The following is a 24,086-nucleotide window of genomic DNA, read 5'->3' as shown; positions in this document are numbered from 1 at the left end:
TGTAACGAAATGCGCTGCTGTATTAACAATTTTCCTGGATCGATAATATAAATGAAGAAGAAGCTTTTCTTGGAACGTTCGATCAAGTCTGTATTCCCGGCGTACATATTTACACGTAGGAAAAAGTTTTGCTTCCTTGTGGGAATTGGAATAGGAAAAGGACCGTGATCGGTAGAAATTACGACAGATTTTTTCGGGTGTCAAAGAGGGTTCGTAGAATCTCCTCATAACGACCCTTTTGTGTATTCCTGATAGAGTCCTCTCTCGACGAATCGCTTGCGAGAAGAACAAGTTTTTTTTTTCTCGTGGATGTAATTAAAAAGGCATACATATATACTTTAACGAGAATTTTTTTTATTGCAATGTACTTGAAAACCTTTCATTACACGAAAATATTGAAATTGCATAATTATTCTGAGAAAAAAGAAAAAAGAAGGCTCGCGCAAACAACGCGTACGTTCTAACAAGATGTATTATTATGGCACATGATAAAATAAAGACTTCTTTTCCTTTCTTGAATCTAACTCTCTATAGCTGCACGAGTTTTTATGTTTCCATGGTGGGATTAGATATTAAAACATTTTTTTTATAGAATGTATATATAATAATAAACACATAAAGAAACACACACGCTATATTGCGTATTTAGATTTATTTAATTTTAGTATTTCCTCCTTTCTCACTTTCGACGATTTTCGGCCCAGAGGAAAATTCAGTGAAAGACTACAAACGATCGATTCTCGCTGCGACAGAGCTCTGCAAGATCTCACATGGAATTCGTTCCGAGTGTGAATGCTTATGGCAGCTTGTTTACCCGATTCCCTTTCAGATAGCAGCTACACACCACGCAAAGAATCGTGATTGGTATACAAGTAAAGCAGCAGATTGAATAAACCTTACATGTTTATTTTACAAAAAAAAATTCTTATTAATTTCGCGCGCTGCCTTCTAGAGTGATTAAAAAAATAATAGCTTGACGCGTCGATGATATTTCACTGAACGGTAATAAAATTGATGTTTAATTCTACTAAAACGCTTTAAAGTTTCCCACTTATTCTATCAATACTTTGTTCGAGCTTTCTCGACATTCTTTCATGGTTTTATTATAATTACAGCGATGAGTTTAAGAATGTAGAAGAATTTCAGCTCTCTCGCGTCTCACGCAAATTGGATGTAAATAAATTGTCTATTTCGTGCAAAGTTTTATCTTTGGTTTCCGGCAAGAAGACGTCGAGTAAAATCGTGCCTATCAAAGCGACGAGGCCATAAAAGGCAAAAGTTCCATAAGGTTGCAGCACTTGAAATATGAACGGACCAGTTTTCACGACCGTAAAAAAGCAAAGGAAGGTAAAGCTAGATGCAATGCCTGAGCAAAAAGCTCGATATTTGTTTGGGAAAAGCTCTCCGCAAAGGATCCAAGGTAAGGGCACCATACCAGTAACCACTAATGCCATATAAACGAGTAGATGTAGCATTGGCAGCCAAGGCTTTCCTATATTCATCGATAAGCAAATGCTCAATGATAATAAGGTAAAAGCTACCCCGAAGCCAGATATAAGCATCAAAGTTCTTCTGCGATATCTTCTAGTGAGAGAACAGGCAAGACCACTGAAAAGTACACGGACCACATCCAGAATGATGGTCCCCAGGTATCCATTTTCACCCGAGACTTGGTGGAACATTTGAACCGAGTAGAAGGTCACCGCATTGAGTCCGGAAAACTGACACGTGAAGAAGAAGATGCCGAGGATCCCCAGAGGCTTTAGGATTGACCAGTTCAGCAGAATTGTTCTCCACTCGGACGTTATTTCAGTAGATCCATTTTTATTCCCCTGTGCATCCGTGCTTTCAGTATTCTTTAGTGATTCGAATTCCTGGAAAGTGCGGTCGCTTCTCAAGTAAGTCCAGGAGTCTGTTGCTTCTTCAACTTTACCTTTCTTCAACAACCAAACTGGGCTTTCACGCGCAAGTAAGCACAATATTCCGCAAACAGTTGGAAACGCGCAGCAGACGTAAGCCGTAGATCTCCAGTGAATCCAAGTGCCAATCAGATGACAGAGAAGAACGCCAGTGGCCGTGGCCAGGCTCACGCCCGCCAATAAGGTTCCTCGAAATTTCGGCTCCGCGGTCTCCGTGATGTAGACGGGGCCCAACGGTCCCAACAATCCAACGCACAGGCCGCAGCATGCTCTACCGATTATCAGCAGGCCAATACTATTCGACAAAGCGATTAATATCCATCCGGCTATGAAAATGGGAAATGCTATCAGGAAAGATGTTCTCCTGCCGTATCTTTCCATTAAAATGCTTGCCAGCCAACAACCTGGAGCCATCGGAAGTGTGCTGGATGAAGCGATCCAAGACTCGTCGTCTATCGACTCAATTCTGATCTCTCTATTCTCTTCTGCTAATTCTTCCATTTTCTTCAACTGTGGTAATAAAATAGCGCTGTACCCAAATGTCAGTCCTATGCTTATGGTACCCATAATCGGTACCATAGCTGTTATCAGCTGTCTTCTGTGGAACTTGAAATCATCTCCCGTCTCGCCGCGCGCATTCAATTCATTGTGCTTTCCCATCATATTTTTCAATAAAACACTTGTACGGGATAAATCAGTCTGAATAATTTTTAACTTGAGTAACTTATAACGGTGAAACGTATCACATAATCACATTCTCTAGTGGCACACTGTAACTGGAAATCTCAATAATTATTGTATGTTTCACAAATGTATAATTTTCATTCTTCCACATATCTCGTTTATGTAAATGATTGACACGTTTATGGATGTATAACAAAGAGTTTTGAATAAATCAAGTAGGCTAGCCTTGTGCTTACTCTGCAGTCTAAATGTAGATATCTAGCCAACCATTTTTATTTACTTACACTTTTTATATAATCACGATAAGACACGAGTGTATAGATAATATAATCGTATGAATGCGACAAGTTGTCTGAATAGGTTGACAATTGCTTTCGTTTTGACTTTCTGAAACTCGCTCTCTCTTTCAGCCTACAATTTCATGTTTCCCCTCCATTGCCCAAAATTTGCTAATCGATGAGTACATTAAAGTTTTGACAGTATCTGTTAATGTAAGTAGAGAAATAAAACTTTTTCTTTTCTTCTCTAGTTTACTTATATTATTTAATTGGTGCAATAATTAATTATGTCACCTCGTTTATTGAACTATTAAAATATATATGTATATATATTGTAACGTGGTGCGACGTTACGGAGCATATTTCTTTTCCCGATGGCCCTTCTGCGTAGTCTGATGCCACCCTGCTTTCCCCCCGTCGGAATGTTTCCGTCTTATTTCCGACTTGGTTAAGTTGCGTGCAGAGTACGGCGGTATAGCACAGTTCGACGCAGAGCGTAACAACAAGGCGGTGAGGTCGCGCTCGACTCACCGTTGTCAATACTGATGCCCCTTTTTTTGTATACAGAGTGAGAGAGCGAACAATCTCCCGTGTGTCGGTTATGTAGTTCCCTAAATAAGAGTTTGTAATTGTCGCACACGGGAAAAGAGTAAATGATTTAGAAAATAGTATGAATGTTAATTAAACTTCCCTTTCCCCTACATTCCGTCCCTTTTGTACATATTTTCCCCTTCTCCCGTTCCGCGCAGTACTCTCCCACCGGCGCTACCAGTAACAGCGCACCGAAGCATTCAAAGGCCGCGCCACACCAGAGGCAGAGCTATCACATCATATCCCAGCAGTGCTGCCAACCCAGTTTCGTGTCGAATACCGGAATGAACCGGAACAAGGATCGATTTTGTGGATATTGATTGGCCTAAAAGGATCCTACCATTTGTCACCTCATCTTCAGGACGATTGATTAGTATTTATGCAGATTAAGGAAACCTGGAACAAGGGAAACCGACGGAAAATGAAACAGGTGGACCACTTCTTGTTATGCTGTCGACAGAGTTGTCGAATGCAGATTTTCGCCATGCTGCCCATCGTTTTTGTAACGAGTTCCTCACGAGTAGCTGAATCGGAGTTGAAGTGTCGCCGTGCAATTACGAGTCATGGCCGCTGCCGGACCTGCGGGAGTGCAATCGTTCCATCTTTTACCTTCCTTTGATTCCCTTCTCGAATCTCTTTTCACCGTTCCGCCTAGCCCTTCCATTTACTCTTTCCAGTTACCCACATTTTTCCGTCCCGACCCCTTGTGTGTGTGAAAGAGAGCAAAAAGACCAAGGCCTATGATAAGTGAGCGTGAGTTCTGGCAGGGTGATCCCGAACTTTCTTTGTGTATCGCCCTCGAGGATAATTTCTTTATTTTTTTTTGTGTGAATAAAATTCAGTGTTACTTTTCTCAGGCTTAGTTTCTTTCGCCTGTTATAATATGTATTTTTGAAAAATAGTGTACATTTATCATTATGGGTCTTTCAAAGTTTTTATAATAAGATGTGTGAGTTAGTAATAGATAAAATAATTTGAGCTATATCAGACGCGAAAGTGTAAAAGTGGTAAGGAGCAATAAACGAAAAAAGTAGGTAGACATGGACGACCGAGCCTACATTTTGAGTTGTAGTATAATAAACACGAAAGGCCTCAAAGAAGGATAAAACGCAGTTACCACTTGGTAATAGATACTTATCAATGTTCTGAAGATTTCGAGCTCGGTGTTATGCTTCGAGTACAGTTGTTAGAATTAAAGACTAACGGTACTTGGATAAAGAAATTCTGATGGCGTTTGACATATATCAGTTTCAGGTGTCTTATATTAGAAAACGAATCAATCACAAATATCTAAAGTAATTGAAATTTATTGCAGTAATTATTTAAAAATATCTGGAGCATAAGTTGAGAGAGATCTGTTACAGAAAATCAGTATCACCATTTAGAGTTGGCGTTTCCAAGTTATTCTTCTGATTTCCTCAGATATTCTTGAAATATTATCATTTGAATTGCTCGACAAATTACTACCATTTGTCCTGCGGACGGAAAACCAAGTTCTCTTTTATCACTGATATCGCCATTAGAGACTGCTTTCATGACTTGAACGTGATGCAAGCCGTACACGTACTTTTTCCATTATTTTTCTCTGATTGCTAGTGTTTCTAATTCGATTCTTATATACCATGAATTGAAAAAGTTTACATACATAATTAATTGGAGTTACAACGAGGGTTCTATGATGTGTGCAATGGCCAAATATAATCGTACACTCCTAATATAGTCCCCTAAAAATTTCCTATATTATATATTATGTTAGTTGTGATTAAATAATTTTTTATAAGTGATTGGAATGTAGAGAAATCAGTAAGAGTGGTATGACTTGAGAAGCTGACTGGTACAGCTGATAATAATAGGCTCAATAGAGTAATACGTGTATATACCTCTTCTACATTAAGCAATTAAGCAAACCACCATTTTCGTTTTGCGCTCTATATAGAAACTAAAAAATCTTCTTTGGCCCTTAAAACTATAATACGGTTCCCGCGTTAAAAAGTCTCAATGCTGCGTAAATTGATTGTTAAAAATTATTCAATTAGGATGATAATAGGATTTTCAAAAAATACCTAAATATATATAAGTCTACATCTACTCTTACGAAGATAGCCGATAAAGATTATTGCGGTAAGAAATATGTGCAAAGTTATTTGGCAGTGGGAATGTTTTTTAAATAGAACATAACTTTAGAGTTAAATGTGTCAAGCGGGATAATTGAAAGTAGGAAAAGAGCTTCTGGATAATATTTTAAGCAGGCGTAATTAATTGGTGTAATTCGCTAAAATTCAGTGGAAAAGGCATTTTGAACGTTTTTGCAGACTAGGCGAAAAAAACATTTGAAAATCTCGGGGCGTAAAGATAATTGCGAAGTTAAAAGCGCGACAGAAGGTGACGTAACGGACAGGCTAGGCTAGTTTGACCAGCTAGTCCGTTGCATCGCGAAAATGAGTTGCATGCGTGCAATGCTAAAACGGATTTGCCGTGCTCAGGATTGTTCCCTTCGTGTGAAACACAGAGCAGCCGGCTATTTTAACAAGTTGAAAGCGATTTAAATGATCCAGCCACCAGGAGAATTTAAACAACCGGAATTTAGTTGGTATCTCGACCTGTCCGTCCCGAGCAGTTTTCAGCTTTACTCGCCGCGTGTTGTGCGCGCGAGTGCCCAAAATATATTTACCATGAAAATCATTTTCCTACACAGATATGGAAAATTATATATATAGCTATCGTCGCGCGCGATTATACCATTTGCCGTTAAAGTTTCAACAAGCTGTCTTCCGTCCCTCAATTCCATCCTCTCTCTCTCTCTCTTTCTCTCGGTTCAGGCTCACGGGCAAACCTTTCGCTGATTAAACAATTTAATAAAGCATAAATTTCCAACTGCAACACGGCCCTAATAAAATTCCGTTAACAATCCGACTGTGTCGGTTTGGCAAAATTCACTTGGCGTTTAATAGCACAGCAACGTCTACGTTTTGTCGAAAAGGGGCGAGAACTCGAACGAGACGTAAACGAATTAGTTGCGCTAATGAGTCCGTGCCACATTGCGAGATCGTAGTAGCTCGCGCAATCCAAATATTACCTCGTCGGCCCAATTATTCTCCAATCTGCATTTACAGCCACTTGAAGTATGAAAGTGGAAATAGTTGAAATCGTGGGACGTGAAATCATCATATGAATTCCAATCCTCTCTTCCTTTCTTCAATCATTTTTCTCCTTAAACCATAATTGCCGTGTTACTCACATCCATTAATTATTTTTATCGAATGGCAAAACAGATTATGTCACACACACACTAATATCTTTATTAGCGGAGAATACGAAAAATCACCTAAATTCCTCCAAGTGCAGAGTTCGATTATAAATTCAATTATTAGATAAAGAGTCACTATGAGCTATTCTACAGCTTCAACACTTTTTATAAGCAAATAATAATACATTCATTTAGATACTCTGTCAGATTATTTTTCGCTAATGAAAATACATACTGATAATGTAGAATTTAACAAAATATATTGGAAGGAAAAGCTTGATTAGAACTACTGTGTATGCGTGTGCGGTAAATTAATCTTGATTAGTCATTGAGAAAGAATGTGTTTTTTTATATAGATGGAAACTATAGGTATACGTAAAAGGAAAGTTTGACAAATGTCAGGCGAGGAAGAAGTGAGTCTGAAGTGGGATTTGAAGGACAAAAGCTGAAATGGATATTCGAAGGAAAATCTTCCCTCTCGCTTAGCCAAAAAGCAAAGCTGCGTACGCTCATCGCGATCTACTTAATAACTAGAAGTACGTGTAACCTGAAAACAAGCAAGAGTACGTAATGCCTGCCAGTAAGAGGGCCTCGAAAGATTGATGGATCGACGAAAAGAGAACTCGCTTGGAGGGAGAGAGATGCGCTCTTGCAACATTCAGGTGAAGAAAAAAAAAGGACGGAGCATTTGGAACGGGTCGAACGTTTCAAGCCCGAGGGAGGAGCAAGAGAGGGGGGGGGGGGGGTGTTAACGGTAGGGATGGAAAGAGGAGTGGAATAGCTCCTGAAAGCGCCGCCGAAAGTCATCGCGCAGAAAGCTTTTACCAAAAAAGACTGATCGAAAACGATGTTTTTTTCCTTTTTTTCTGTTCTTATATCCATATCAAACAGTTTTAGACGAGCGTAGAGGTTCTACGCAGAAATACCGGTGCGTATAAGATATGGCTCTTTCATGGATGATTCATCGCATAATGTAGACGACATTGCGAATAGTTTTTACCGAGGTTTTTACCATATACTATTCGCACTGTGTGCATTCGAACACTAATATAATAAGTGAGAATGTCAATTGCATATACGTATACGAAGAATTTCCACGAAAAATGACAACATTTACCGATAGGTAGCGCTGGTAACATTCACATGCACTATTACACACTCTCACTTTATTATATATTAGTATTTGAATGCACAGAGTGAATATAGTAATAACATTATTTATCAAGTGTTGCAAAGATTTATTAAGAAAAAACAATCTCTACAGCCACAGTCATTTGTTATGGATAAATTCAGAAAAATCTTTACGAGAGAAATGAGTTTTTCAATGGCTATATATCAATTCACAAGTCATCCAAGTTTTTTCTTAACAAGAGAAAACTTTTTCATGCTTCATATAGAAGTGCTTTGATTCTCGCACAGAATTGAATGTACAGCCGTCAGTTTAATGGGCCTTTCAAGGACGTTCCGAGCGGTTTTCGTCATCCGTAAGGCAAAATTTCCAAAGTGACAGCAACGAGCTTAAAAAACTTGTGCTTTATACGATCGAAGGCCAGAAAGGAAGGAAAACTGACGTCTATGCGCAAGTTCTTCGTCTCTCAAGCGGTTTGCCCCACCCCATGCACAGCTCGAGAGAATTTTTTGCTTGCTTTTCACGGAAAATATCGCCGTCATCGAGGAAGAGTAAGTCTACGGCCCGCCATAAACTATTAAGCTGTTGCAGGTGTCCTGTACGACCTTATACGGCGTCAGCAAACTTTTCTTTCCAGCGGACTGGCAATCTGCTACCAGACCTGCACTTTCACCTACCCCCTCGCGCATCTCTCTGGCCATTGTTTCGTCGAATAACGAAGGGCAATACATTTGGGGCTTAAAGATTACGGCAGACATGGAAATTTCTAGTGGTTTTGCTGGCATTTATAAGCCATTCTCCTAATAATAGTTGGCTTTCACCAGTATCCTATGCTTTTTACCACATTCACAATCCCCTATACTTAATTAAACACTCAAGTATAAATAATATCTCAATACTTTCTACCACTTAATAATTAAGCATTATTGGTGGATACAAATTGGGTTTCGTATATAGTAATGTCGGAATATCTTTAAAGTCTTATAAAATTTTATGAACAACTCCACGGTCTATGCTGTAAATACTTAACCCTTAATTAGGAGCATGGAGTTACACCGCCCATTTCATTAACATAGTAATTTTTTTGATGCGTCTAATTAAGGGCTAAAAACATTATTAGTAAATGCATATTATGTTTTCCATTATAAGCATACATATTTATTTGATTATTTGAAATAAGAAGACTATAATTGTAGAGAGAGAAAGAGAGAGACGGGGTAACCATAAAATATTAATATTTGCTGCCGAAAAGACCCATGTATCTTACATGTAAATTCCCTATAAAATAAATGCTGATTATCTCATTTTTGCATAAACAGGGACTATATGCAGTCGCTTCTTAAGATATTAGAGACATGTATATCTACTTTGGAAGGAGGGACTAGAATGGCATGGAATAATTAACAAGGTTTCCTATCGAGATCGTCGCGTAAGCAACGGGATCTGCTGAGCAAAGAGCCTTTGAACAATCACCACGAATACTGCTACTTGGGTGGCGGCCTCGCTAACTTCCGACCTGGGAATACGCTCTGGATTCGTCGCTCGAATTTTCAAATAGGACGGACTGAGGAGTATATCTTTTCGTAGGTTTCGTTTCGAACATTTGTTTCAACTATTAATTAATTAATAATAATTAATAGCGAGTAATTAACTGACTCGCGGTTCAACACAAGTACAGAGAGAGATGGCTTTGCCAAAAATTATTGTTAAATTCGTTTTAAGCACAAATATTACGTTCGTCTTCTGCATAAATAGTATCGAAAAAATATGAAAAGTTATACGCTATATCGAGAATTCTTATTTTCTAGAAGATGACGGAAAAAAATATCAAGTGTAAGAAGTACAGAAAAAAATGAATATATTAACCAAAATAAAAATTAAAAATTATTATTTAATAAATAATCTTCGCACAAAGATAGATATTCCAACTGCAGTGCCACCACAATTACCGACGATTATATTCTTTGGAAAATCTTAGAGAAAATCATTTTATAATAGAAATTGTATTTGTTGCTAAATTAATAGAAACAGTGAGTGCATAAAAATATGTTAAGTCGACTATCTACTGTTTTTCCATAGTAAAATATATATATATATTATATATGTACCTATGTAAGTTTTGAGATAGTTTAGGTTTTTCTCAATTATCTAATCCAAATTAAAATGTTTCTTGTTTCCTTCATTCGTTCAACATTTATTATTTATGTTTTTAAAAAAGAGAAGAGAGCAATCCGCCTGTAAAGACATGGAAAACGCAGAGCCCTGGAAAGATGAAAGGAGGAAGTAGAGGAAAATTGGTTATTATAGGCGACAGGGGGTGGAAAGTGGAGAGAGGGCCGCTAGGGTTCTGGTAAAAGTTCATTCAACTTTTCTTCCAGGTATTTGTGTTAAGTTTCGAGAAGGTTTAGGTATTTCAACAAGTAACCGCAGCTCAGAGTCAAGAGATCTGGAAATTAACCTCAGACTTGGACCTCGATATATTTTCAGGAAGCTCGCGAGGCACTTTTTTTCACCAACTCCGCGAGCATCACAAAATTGTTTCTCGTTTGAAGAAGCTTTAGCCCCAAGGAATCTACTTTCAGCAAATACTATCAAGAGCGTTCACAATTTTCAATTAAATAATGTGGTCTAGATAAATATTAAAAATTAATATTCGCTACTGTTGATTTACCCATAAATTAATACGTCATGAATTCGAGCAAACTATTAAATGTAGGAAAATCTCGCTTAGCGGGTAAATTAAAATTGAACTAAGAAATTTTCTCTGTAATTTAAGAGAGTTGTGTTAAAAAATTCTTAATTTTAGAACTTTCACACGAGTTTTAATAGTAAAATGGAACACCCTGTGTGTTTTGAAATGTTGATCACACTCGGTTTTATTATAATTTTCGGTAGATATTTCATGTCTCTGACGCGAGAGGGCATCTATTAATGCATCTATTAATAATGATTCTGCCGACAGGTCAAAGTTCGCAATTAAAAAAGCTCACGAGTTTTGCAAGTGAGTGTTAATGAAAAACGGCGAGGCAAAGTACCCGCCAATTTGTCACTTGCAAATATCAGTCGACGAACGAGAAAGTGAGTTATTCAGGCTTTAAACCCATTATCTAGCGAGATCCTTTCTGAACGGGACGTTAATCGCGAAAAAATGTTCATGCATTATTAATGTGGATCGCACATAGACACGTGGGAATGGACACGATAGTGGATAAAAAAGGGCTGGAGGGTGAAGTTGCTAGAACCATGGGCTTCTTGTCCCATCGATCGTACCGGCGGAAGCTACTACCTATGCCTCACATATATGTATAACTGGGTCATTTGTGGTTCAAGCTAGCAAGGGCTTCGCGCATTTCCAGAATCCACGAAAAAATTGGAAAGCTCAGATAAATTTGAATTTTTATAAGTTTTCCACCAAACCCCCTGATCGATCCAACTGATTTTCTCTGCGTTTTCAATTGAGAATCCCCGCCCCCTCTCCCTTCCCTCTCACCACTCCATATTTCCTCACTCTCTCCCTTCTGTCTCAACTGTTCTGCGAAAATTGATCTTGCGTTAAGTTGAAATTTTCCTACGGAATACTTTCATGGAAATAAAAGATTGGTGAAGGGATATTCCGAATAGGCCGATAATTTACATTGATTTTACACCGAATTCTCGTTAAAATATTACAGGATCTTTCAGATAAATTTACATCTTTCCTCGACTAAACTTTTTTATACTCTCGTACAAAATCACTTTATATTTTAGAAATTTTCGCAATCCAATACCGTCTGTGACATAATTTAGATGACGATAACGTCGGAACAGCCTCCCCTTTTTTCATCTTACAGATATCGTTTATTTCTCGTTAGAAACAAGAGTGGGAAAGAAACTATATTTCGTTTGACCATACACACACACACATACACACGTAAGGAAAGAATGTACGGGGAGAAGATTGAAACAATTTTCTTTCCTTTAAGATTGTCTAAGAATTTTTAGAGAGAGAGAGAGAAGACAGGATTGTACATGCACGCGGAGCGGTGAAACTTTTTCATTCAAATAGAAGTAAAACATTGCAGGAGAGAATATCGCAAGTCTTACGACGTTGGTAAGCCGATAATCTCCAGCAAGAGAAATATCCTTCTTGGGACTGGCCGTCACATTACTTTGATATAATGCGGCATTACAGCTTTGCGCAGCACCTTCGACCACCGAACTCTTGAACGCGGCGGCCGCCGTGTGCGGTATTTACCTGCGAGTCCTGCAGCCTGCAACTGCTCCGCTGCCTCCACTGCGATGCTTATAGCGCTTTTGCCTTCGCTCTCTACCAACTACCAACTTTCCCGACTTCCCCTGCCCGCGTGGTTACACTTGTGTATGTATATGTACTTATACATACATACAACGTAAGCTGTGCCAACTGCGAAGGGAATGCACATAGAGAGATATATCCCTTCAATTCCCTCATCTACTTAATACTAAATAATGCCACAAATCAACAATATGAAGTAAAATTTAATGGACAAAGTCTGCTGTCCATCAAATTAATTTATAAAATTTTTCTGGTTAACAAAATTTTACGACTAATCGATGTAGATTTAATTGACTCTATATAAGACATTCTATACAATTAATAATAAAATACAATGAAAGACGCGCGAAAGCACGTTACTTTTGTTCTCAAACCAAAGGACTTGTCGCGAGTGACATTTCTCATTCGCGCAAACAATGAAATCAACATAACGAAAGAGCAGCGCAATTTTGATCTCTTTTTCTTTCTTTTGTATAAAAAAAAAGAAAAAAAAGAACGGCTGCTGTTATTTTCCTTGGCGATTGCATGGCAACGTAAAATACAGAATATGCGTCCCAGCTTTGTCTTCGGGCGTACGCGTGATAACGCTCAAGCGCACACCGCGCACATCGCGCATACTGCAGCGGAGCTCCGAGGTAGAAATGGTTGTCTCTAAGCGATAACACGCTTCTGGGCTTAAAGCTATTATTATCGTTATAGTTGCTTTGTACTGCGGGATAAAAGCACGTAGTCATTAATTACAAAGAGACGGTGTGAACGTAATCGCCATTTCAAATCATTGAAACTTCTTTTTATGCATGCAGTAAGCTCCAATTTTCCAACTTAACTGATCGACTCGATCGCGGAGCCACTCGACTCAACGTTTGCCAGAAACTACGTAGCTTTACCATTGTCGATATTATTCATCGTCGGATCGACTGAAACGACATGTGTCAGGTTGTATTCTTATTTTCCGGAAAATTGCAGTAAATATATACGCACGCCCGTTTAAGAGTTTACAAATATTTCAATGCTGTGTAATAAATAGTTTCTTTTTTACTATATTTTACCAACATTTTTTTCCTTCCAACTTTCAAACATGAATTAATTTTAATGAAACACTGGAAGGAACTTCTGGTTCAGTGACCTCTCGAACTTACTATCCCTGCAATAAACTCAATGACAATAAAATAAAGTAAGTTATTGAGATGCTTTGAATATATTCCTAAGAAAATTACTTTTAATTCGCGGTTTCACAAAGTTTCAATGTTTACGTTAAATTTGATAGGTGGAATGATTGTATATACGGATAGTGAAATGTTTTGTGTGTCTTGCCTGTTATATGTCTCCAAGTCGTTACTAATGTCCCTTAATGAGACATGGACAATTGAGGAGGGTAAAGCTAGGTGGCGTAGCAAAGATAGCATGGCGATCGAACGACGTTATATTTATATATATAGGGAGGCAAAAAAAGCCCAAACGGGGCGCGGATGGCATTGGCTTGGCGGGAAATCGCTGAACGGTCGTTCGGCTTCAACGTAAACGAAGACGTAGTGAGGTGCGCAATGATCAAGCGGCTCCGACGAGATTAACGACTCCCAAGAAACGTTGAGACTGTTGAGAGAACGGATCGACGAAAAGGAAAGGGCCCAATTACGCTCGTCTCGCGATCATCCACCGATTTCAGGCGACTCTTCCCGCTTTGCCAGCCACTCTACTCTCTCCCTCTCTCTCTCTCTCTCTCTCACCTTTGCTTTCTCGTTCTCCACTTTTTCCTATTAAATAAACACTTTTCATTTCCTATAATATTTCAATTATTATCTCAAGTCATCTTTTAGATATTATTTGGTGGTTTACTTTACATTATAAGCTCATAAAACTACTATAATGTAAGAGCGCGTATCATATTAAACTATACTATAGCTTTGAGCGTGTATTATAGACACACACACACACACACGTACACATATACAAATATTTTGTAGATTCGCCTTAAACAAAATCTGAGAGTATCTATACAAATATCATTATTCAATTACTCTTGAATATATTTTATAATTACCAAGATTAAAATGTGGAATTAAGTAAATTTCTTTAGACAAAGTACAGCCTAGCACGAACATTATAAGAATATTATATCAAGCCTTGTCCTTTTCTTTAATTTTTAATCTTCGTTTTACGCCTTCATTTATAAAGAATATTGTTAGACAAAAGAAAAGCTGATAATTATCATAAAAATTATTTTCGCTCCTTATCGTCAGACATCACAAGAGCCAAAGCGAATGTTCGCATGTAGAAAGCGAACATCCAAGGTTATCCGTTATAATCGCTATTAGCATTGTAATATTTCATCAAAATGGGATACCACCCTTGCGCTTTTTTATTCATATGCAATTATTATTGTATATAAACATATTTCACCTGTACAATGTGATTTGCAGTTTTAACAAATTAACGATGGGTACAAAATATCCTACAATCAACAATAAACGGTATAGGAATTCTTCACCCTATATTAATTAGGCAGAAGCCTATGCACTGTGAATTTCCTATTTGAGTTAATAATTTGACCAATGACAGCTTAATTTTTTCATTGATTTTTTCTTCAGACATCAATTTATTTGTGAAAAATATTCCGAATAAAGAATTTGATCGTTAAACGCTCACTACTAATCGCGGGGCTGCCACTTTTGTTTGCAAGATCATCGCATAAAGTTGGAGATTTACAGTCGGTAGACTGAATATATGTATTTATCCATAAGTGGCCCACGTTTCCTACGGTACAAGTTCTTGGCTTGGTCGTGCTTTAAGATAGTTCGTAAAAATTCAAAAGTCATAGCGTTTTTTTTTGTTTTTATTTTATCCTTTTCTTTTAGCTGTTTCAACTGTCCGCGGTGGCACATAAAAATCTGCGTTTACTCGCGTGACGGTTATAGCCGAATAATTTTTTCCGGATGGACATATTCGTGGGAGCCAGCCAGGGGGAAGAGGACGTCGTGGAAATAGTAGTAATTAGCAAGTAATTAACAGACGTACCTTTGAAGTGTGCCATTACTGGATATTTTTCAGCAGCAGATGAGTAGCAGCATTGACACAGGTAAGGGGAAAAGAGTGCAAGGCCGGATGTTCAGCATGGCTATTGAAGTTAAAAATTGTCACCTCCAAGTGTCAGTCGTTCTCGTTTTCAGCGCTCCCAGCAAAAGCGTGGAACAATCAGACGCCAGAGAATATTCTAGGCTTCGTTAAAAATTGCAATAATGAACAAGTCAGGGTCCGCTGATTTTTAACTCCTGCCTCGTTTTGCGAATAAATTTACGAAATTGTAAAACTGCCTTTTATAATAAGTTTTTGTGTAGTCCTATAATTCAATAAGCCACGTATATATGTATATATATTTTTTTTCTTTATTAATTTCTTTTAATTATATATAATAGTGCGCGTGTCATCCAACTAAGCTGATCATTTCTGATATATTTCTGATTCGAGATCGATGCTTCTGCCATCTAATGTTACCAAACTCTTTAACTGGCTGAAGATTTATTCGTTGAAAATTCGTTAAACTCAGCCTAATTCCCCGTATCTATGATTGCTATTCTCGCGGGGCTGCATGTTTGAAGCAGCTTCGAAATGCCATCTAGATTATAAAGCGTCAGAATAGTGACATTGCTGCTAATATGTTACATGCAGCATTCTCAGAAGACCAGAATATTAATCAACGACAACGAATTTCTTCCTCCCGAAAACTAATGCAGTGCTCAAGAAGAAGAGAATTGCTGCAAAGGAAATCGGTACAAAGGACCCACACTAATCATATGGATTTTCGATCGCAGCCAGATTGTCTGAAATTTCAGTTTGATCTTCTTCTCATAGACTCAACAGCACCTATAAATCTGAATGTAAATAGAGTTTTATTTACGGAGCTTAAATGTCTAGCTAGCTGTTATTGACCTTGTTTGTTTGGAAATTAGACCCACGGATAGTTATAACACTGCATGTAAGAACTCGTTAGCTCGCGATCTTCGTACATGCGAGGTCGACACCTGCATATGCTGATGGGAAGATATAGTAGGTACAGGCTTCACAGTTCACTCGCCCCAATGGCCACTTTTAATTCAAACGATAAAACTCCCACCAATTGGTAGTGTTGCCTCTCTATACACATACAGTCGAGACCCACACTCTCATTCTATCATAATCAAATAATGGTGTAACTTTATTATTTTAGGTGGTGCTATTATCTCTCTAAAATATTGATATAGGTACTTGCACTGGGAAAAAAATATCATTATCGTTTAGGCTGATTCAGCTTCATTGCGACACTAAACACGTCGAAACTCTTCTTTGAGTGTATAGTCTTTTAGTGTGGTTTAGCATTATAGCTCAATAGAATTTCACAAGAGGTAGGGCCAACTTTGCCCAAGTTTCTGTAAAACTTGTTTCTACCGAAATTCATGTAGAACTGAATTGACATTTATATTTTCTTCGAACGAAAATATTATTTTAATAATTAAAATATTATTATATCAGTCTTATAAAAACAATAAAGTTGTGCCTACCTCCAATAAAATTTCAAAAAAATTTGGATATAATTACACATTTTATCGAGATAATTGGCCACTGCCAACCTCGCGACGAGGTTAATGACATATTATTTTCCTCCTTTTTGTTCACGGTGAAAAGAACAATTTGAAGTGGTAGTAATATTCTGAACTCGCGCGATTTATTTCTTTAAACTTGTAACGAAGAAGAAAATACTTCCTATGTTTGGAATGATGTAAAAGTCTAAGTGATTTTGCTTCTTTTAATCTGCCATCTCGAGCGTCTCTGCGAAGTGACAGGAAATTGAACAATTTTTACTGCAAATGTTGCATCAAAGTATATGTTAATAAGCTCCATACTGTACGTTCTAAAATTGATGGTGTTATATCTTTGAAATTGGTTGTAAAGCATTTATGTACTAGACTGATGAAAGAATTAGTGTTCCTGTTACGGCAAATACTATTGTAGAAATGTAGTACTATTTACTAACAAATTTTATGTGCATTGACCGATGTCTTTTATTCTTTTTAATATTTTTATATGGATGAATTTGAATGTTTTTATGATGACATTGTTCTTTTACAAGGCATTTTGGCATTGCACATTTTCTAATGTATATAATTTCATGCTGCGGATATAATGCTTTAGTAGTTTAGTTACATGTACCACCACTCATGACGATACGTCTTGGCAAAGAACGAGCAGACCGATGGAATGTTAAATCTTACACGGAGGAGCTGGATATGTCGACGTTAAGAAAAGTTATATCGGTGATATATTCAGTTGTACATATCGTATTTTCTCGCATTACAGTTCTTCGCGGTTGATTAACCCGATTAGAGAAATAATTGTAAATAGTTAGATGTCTGGTATGACATGGATTTTGGTAAACGATATAGGAAGGTTATTTATTATTTACTAACGAATTTTGATGAGGATTTTTGGTTTTTAACTTATGGCTTCGCAAGTTGTAGGAATTTGTATTCCTTGCAAGGGATAAGACCGCTGGACGGTGGAAATTTACGCGGAGCTGAATGTCGGCGTAAAGAAAACTTATATCGGTGATTTATTCAGTTGTAACGGGTGTTCGTATTAAAATTCTTCGTGGTTGGTATAGCACACTGACGAAATAATTCTGCACTTTTGCTACCTAGTGAAATATCGATTTCGGCATGGAGTAGCAGCATCGTGTACGGTGTAAGTAAAGACGCGCGCGGAGAGGCGAAGAGGCGAGAAGGAGGAAGCTGTGCGCGGCGCGGCCACAACCCCATTAAAGTTTTACGATTTAAGTTTTCCGCGGAGGATGTTACAGCCGCAACTCTCTCTCACTGCCCCCTTCCAGTTGCTCCACCCGTTCATCCGTCGGTCTGCTCTAGGATACCGAATGGTAAAAATGCTGCGAGCAGTGACCATACCGGACTACGGGCGGACAAAGCTCACGCGCCAACAGTAATTCCTCTGATTCCTCTGGCGAAACTCGAAGCGGCTTTTTGAACTTCAACCTGAATAACCGAATAACGTCCACGCGATACGCTTTACCACCATTATTTTTACTAAAACTCTTCCTTTTCTCTGTTCCCCTCTCTAGTTTCTTTTACCTCTCATAATGGTCTCCTTCTTCCCACTAAGCAAGATATTATTTTATCCAAATACCGATGTAACAATATCCATTTCGTTATATTTTGTTTCCTCCTCCACACATAGGTATATAGAAATCTTTCTCCCTCGAACAAATTCAACTATGAATATAATATTTCAGTTTAAAATCTAATATGGCCTAATTGTAGTGAAAATATGAGAAACGACACAATGAGATTGAATTTACTTGCTTCTTGTAAGGATAGCATTGGGCTGTAAAAATATTAGTTGTATACAGAAGTGCAATGGGGAGACAGTTTTCTTTTTCAATAAAATCAAGTTATCCATATCTGACGGCGAAACGATCGACGTATGTACATCCGTGTGTATGGGCAAGTTTTGCTCGGAGTACCTATATGTAAAGGTGGGGGGATATACGTGTAGAGGAGGAGCAGGGAGGATCGTGTGAATGTATGTAGAGCAAATATCAGTAGAACTTTCTGTGATATTCCAACTCCGCTATTCCATTTAAATGTTAGCGAATAGACTGTTCGCGTACTGCCGGGATTTATTCTCCATCCTTTATGGCTGTATACCTCTAATCTCGATTGTCGATATATATCTTGCAATGTTGAAAGATCATTTCGTTATATTAAAGTTGGAAAAGTGGTATTGGCTTTTGCAGGAAGAGTTGTCTTTATTGTTTATTGGCGAGACTGTCTATTTTTATGGGCCGTCGTCCAATCATCCGAAGCGACAAAAGGTACGGGAGTACTGGAACGGCTGTAAAATTAAATTCATAGTGGCCATTCGCGACTGAGATTTCATTTTCTGAAAATATGACGTTTGGAAATGTCAAGCCAATAAATTATAAAAACACCGCGACCATTTCCATCTTGGACTATAAAATTCCGTCTGATACTCGTGTTACGATTCATGAGAATTCTTGTAGCCTATATCTATTGCTGCTTCATGCCTTCTCTCTCTCTCTCTCTCTCTCTCTTCTATATTATTTCGATTCCTTGTACATTTTAAAGCAACTTCTCTCAGTGATCGATAAGATTATTTTAATTCAATTGGAGAACATGGTCAAACACGCTGCCTTTGAAAGAGAAATTCATTTACCTAAATACTGTTTATATATTTGATAGTTTTGCTCGAGTTTCTCAGCAACTCATTGAAAAACGATAAACTCTACGTTAATATACATCCTCTATATTTACTCATAAGGGAAACTTACAAACCCAAAACGTAATTTATTTTTTATTGCTTTTTTAACTTTTTATGAACATCTCATTATTAAAGATTCATGCAATTGTAGAGCAGGGTTCTATACATTTGAATACCTCCAATTAATTTTATACAATTTAATAAAAGCTAATACGCAATACGCGCCGTCAATGTCAAGGAAAAAATTTAATCTCGTAACTATAAAAAGAAATATTTATTTTGAAAGTAATGCTATAAACGTGATCAAAGTTTAGAAAAGAAAATTTCTATCGAATTGATAAAAGTTTTATTGCATCAAATATTACTGGAAAGTGGAGAAAGAGTATGTTGGAGTTGACAACATGATGACCAGGAGATACGTGAACCAAAGGGTATAGAAGGAATAAGGTGGGGCGAACGGAAACTAGTCGGAAGTTGTTTTCACCAACGCGGAGAGCTCTTCTTACTATGTAAACGTTTCAGGAACAGCGCACACCTGTCCTAAACTCTAAACTTTATAAACCACCAACGGCGACGAGCCTTTGTCTCTTTCTCGTCTCGCTAGAGCAAATTATTAAATAGCCTTGAAGGCTGCTCTGCGCGGGAGAGACCTGCAGTTCTCTCCTACTCAATACTCGCTTTCGATATAAATGCTGCAACGTTTCGTCTACATGATCGCTTCCTTTCACATTTCACTAACTATCATCGATATTCTTTTTCTCTTGATCTATATATGTATAGTATTATATGTTCCATTAAATATAATTTTCTAATGAACGTTGCCTTGTGAATAATTTTATTGTAAAATTATCTCAAGCCTGATAATCTAATGAAAATCTTCAATAAGATTGAAATGATGATTCTAAAAGCTTAATCCCCCCCCCCCTAATTTGACTTAATAAGATTTATTAAAAAGAAGTTCGATTTCGGTAAAGTCGTGGAAAGTTTTTTTGATTCTCAGGAAAATAAAAAAGAAGGCAGATTTTATGCAGCGGTTTTAGGCACTGCTGATTCAGCGTCCAGCAGGGCAGGGAACAAATCCCATTGCATATCTAGCAGCCAAGATGAAAATATGTGTAAAACGTAGGAAAATTTAATTCAATCTTTTAAATATATGATTTATTAAAGGGAATAGCATATAATATATTTAGAAATTGTAAAAGTAGCAAGAAATAAGCGCGAAACCTTGGGCTTGTTCTTATAATTAAGAAAAATGTAAGAATTAAAAAACCCCGTAAGTTGAGGATGTACAGCTGGTGAATTTTACTTTAAACTTTATAAATTATTCTAAAAGGCTGAAATTTGGATAAAATATCACAAAACGATATTTTGATATAACTATAATAATTACAAGTAAAAATAGCTACTAGAAAAATGAAACTTGGAAAAGGTTTTTTATCGTATTTGTATATGATTAATACTGTGAATACTAGTATGCTACGAGATCCCGCCCTAGCCGAGTGTAATTTTTAAATATGAATTTTTTGTCGTAAGTGAGAGAATGAAAGAAAAGCGAAGAAGATTGCGATTTGACGGTATCATTCTAGTTTACCACAAGGTCTTGTTGCAAGTACGAATAAATCGAGAAGATGACTTGTGTCCCCATTGGTGTAACCGCTGAGGAAAATTTATCAAGTCGATCTTTTAGGCCTACACTCTGTGTTTGAGAATTTGTCAGGTGGCCTTGTGATGCAAATACGAGGATGGGGATTGGGAATGGGAGATGGGAGGCCATTGTACAAGCGCAGCAGGCTATATTTTTCATCTGTCGTTTACTCCTCTGTCGCTCGTTCAAATTTCATATTGATATATGTACGCGCATTCTACCGATTTTTTATTTTAATAAATGGATTTTTCAGTCTTATCGAATATTTCCTTCGATTCAAACGACTCCAATTTTTTTTTTTTTTTTTTTTTTAACTGTTCCATCAAATCGTATAAGCAAAGCGTCCACATAAACTGTTTGCACAACTCCTTAAGTGAGTAAATATTACTTGTGGATTGCAGGAAAACTTGCTGCGCATTTTACTCACATTGCAAATCAATTGAGTAGAGTCATTCGGTCCCCTTAGTAATTCCTAGATTAATTGACCATTTGACACGTTTACTATAACTTATGGCGCAGTTAAATCTTCGTTTTAGTTAAGGCTTAATTAAGAAATTATCTTACTTAAATTATGATTTTCATGATGGAAGATCGTGTCTATATACATAAAAAAACTTGCACATTTCTCGCTCGAGTAAGTATTACATAGCTTGTTGTGAAAAAATGTATTGCATCGTGTCCACGGCGCCGCACAGCCACTCGTATAAATACTTACTCGAGCGAAAGCTATAGTGAAACTTTTGATCATACTGCGGATCTTGAAAGGGACAACTAACGTGATTGAAAAAATTAATTAATAGCTACAATAAAAATGTTATAGCGTACTTTCAAGGGATTCGAGAAGAAGGTTGTGAATAAGAGTTGCATGGGAAAAGAGGAAAGATGCTTGTTATTGATTTAAGGATGGAAGGAACTGTGGAAGGGGAGTAGGAAAACAATTTGAGCTTGCCGAACAATTTACGAAGGGATCTGGCGGTATATCAGAAAACTGATACCATATCACATCATTGATATGTGCGTTGGTGGAGTATATATTTCGTGCCGGGCTAAAGGGAGGGAAGCGCGCTTTGAACACGGAGCTAGTAGGTGCAGTGTGCAGTATGGGCACACATTCTAACGTGTGTACAATCTAAATAGATACAGGTATATAATATATACAGCATGTTATAGCATGTGGTAGGTGTATGTATTATAAAAGTGCAGCGTGTAGGTATTATGGGACGTAGGGACATAGGTGCACGGCAAGGATCATATATTTCCAGGTCCACGCGGAGGCAATTTGCGACTGGTCGCCTTTTGCTGACCTAATGCTCCTTACCTGCAAGGACGATGTTGACCTTTAAGCTACTTTTACCACGCAAATAAATATAAACTTTTATTTACTTTACCAACCCCACAAGGAAAAAGCATGAAAAACTTGCATTACTCCCATCTATTTTTTATACATACACGGGAGGCACTTAATTTACCCCAAAGCATGGACGTAAAAAATGTTTATCTCCGTAACCGTAAGAGATATCAATGTTTTTCATTAGACCTCTTTGGATGCAAATAGAAAAGACTTTGTAAAAATTGATATCTCTTGTAGCTATGGAAATATAGACATTGTTTTATGACGGTGCACGCTCTCGGAAAAATAGGGTCTCTCTCTCGCCCCCTATGTGTACCTACCTACCGTCCTTCACAGTTGCAACCATGTGCCGCTTGAATTTTTGCACAATTTAATATTGTGCAAAAATGACCTTTCCTTTTTAATTAGCCAATTACGCAAAGTTTCTTTTCCATACAGAATGGAATCGATCGACAAGTTTTCTGGAGGGTTCAATTAGCATGCTAGCTAGGTTTCTTTCGTTTACAGCACAACCCTTCTTGGGAATTCGTTAGTACGGAAAAGAATTATAGTGCTCGATGTATGGTGACGGACTCGGAACGATTAATTTATCCTTAGCTTTAACAGCTGAGAATGCATCTTACTTTTGCTGCATGCAGCATTTGAGAGAAAGCAGCGCTGGCCTGGCCGTGGACTGCCGCGGACTGCCACGGACTGCCGTTCACTGGTAATATTCCGACTGCGATAATGAATCATTTTATTTCGCTGCCGGAGAAAATTAAGCGGTTGTCGACAAATGTTGAATGCTGGCGTCCACGGTGCGCAACGCGCGGTGTCCAGGGTGTCCTCCCTCAGTTGCGAAATTGCGTGTAAACGAGGCTAAATTAATTCGTCCGTTGACGGGCCTGCATCGAAATGTTCGTCAGCTTGTACCGTAGTCGCTTCAATATTCGGACACAGCCGTCACAACGTACCTGGTGGAGAGATTCGCCACAGGACAGAAGCAGCCGAACAATCGTGTTTTTCCCAAACATTCGCTCTTAAAATGGACATGCCTCAAAGCGACTATACATACATACATACATACATACATACATATATATATATATATATATATATATATGACTTTTAATTTAATCTACATAAGCTAGAGAGATTAAAAACAATTATAAATTTAAAGGTATATATGTGTCGTTCAAAATGTTGATAATTATTTAAGAGATTATTTCTCTTTTTATAGATCCCTATATCTATACATATATAGCTATTACTTTTTCCAAGAGATTCACGACATTTTCATCGCTGCTCCGCAAATTTAAAACTCGAATCGTTTCCACTAAGAAACCTTGGTATGCACTACCATATGGTGTTAATGTTCCTCTTCTCAGGGATTAATACGTCAGATCATAATTAGACATATATCCATTTAAATTATAGCAAGGGAATAATTTCTCTTATATGTATAATGACCATTTGTAAATTGAATGCTAAAGCATTGATTTGAGTATCTATGACGCTATTGCGTAAATAGCCATACACGTGTAGGAGTTACAGGAAAAGATTCTCTCCTCGTGAAATTCCTCTTGGCTGTTGAAGCGTAAATGGAAGGTGAGATGGTGGTACAGAGGGAGATAATGGTATAGTGTGGTGTGTGGCGGTGCAGAGAAGAGAGGCGAAAAATAGTGAGTGGACAAAGAAGCGAT

The 24,086-nt window shown here is 37.7% G+C and overlaps 2 protein-coding genes across 2 annotated transcripts in view; both read right to left on the bottom strand.

Annotated features, from left to right (window-relative positions):
* The window catches only part of LOC136782517 (mannosyl-oligosaccharide alpha-1,2-mannosidase IA-like), an 88,540-nt gene that overhangs the window by 16,858 nt on the left and 47,596 nt on the right, over nt 1-24,086 (bottom strand). The window lies entirely within an intron of this gene.
* Nucleotides 627-2,486, bottom strand: LOC136782468 (facilitated trehalose transporter Tret1-like). The gene has a single exon (XM_066741910.1). It carries the CDS (start codon nt 2,484-2,486, stop codon nt 1,143-1,145), a length of 1,344 nt encoding a protein of 447 aa, XP_066598007.1. The 3' UTR covers nt 627-1,142.

The sequence above is a fragment of the Prorops nasuta genome, unplaced genomic scaffold, assembly GCF_024137725.1.
Source record: "Prorops nasuta isolate Cenicafe-Biocafe unplaced genomic scaffold, Cenicafe_Pnas_1.2 PNAS00027, whole genome shotgun sequence".
Classification (NCBI taxonomy): Eukaryota; Metazoa; Arthropoda; class Insecta; order Hymenoptera; family Bethylidae; genus Prorops; species Prorops nasuta.
The sequence above is the reverse complement of the archived record's forward strand: the minus strand, read 5'-3'. Positions and strand labels throughout refer to the sequence as shown.

Coding starts and splice junctions, on each gene's coding strand:
- LOC136782468 (XM_066741910.1), bottom strand. CDS start 2,486: ATGGGTACCATAAGCATAGGACTGACATTTGGGTACAGCGCTATTTTA.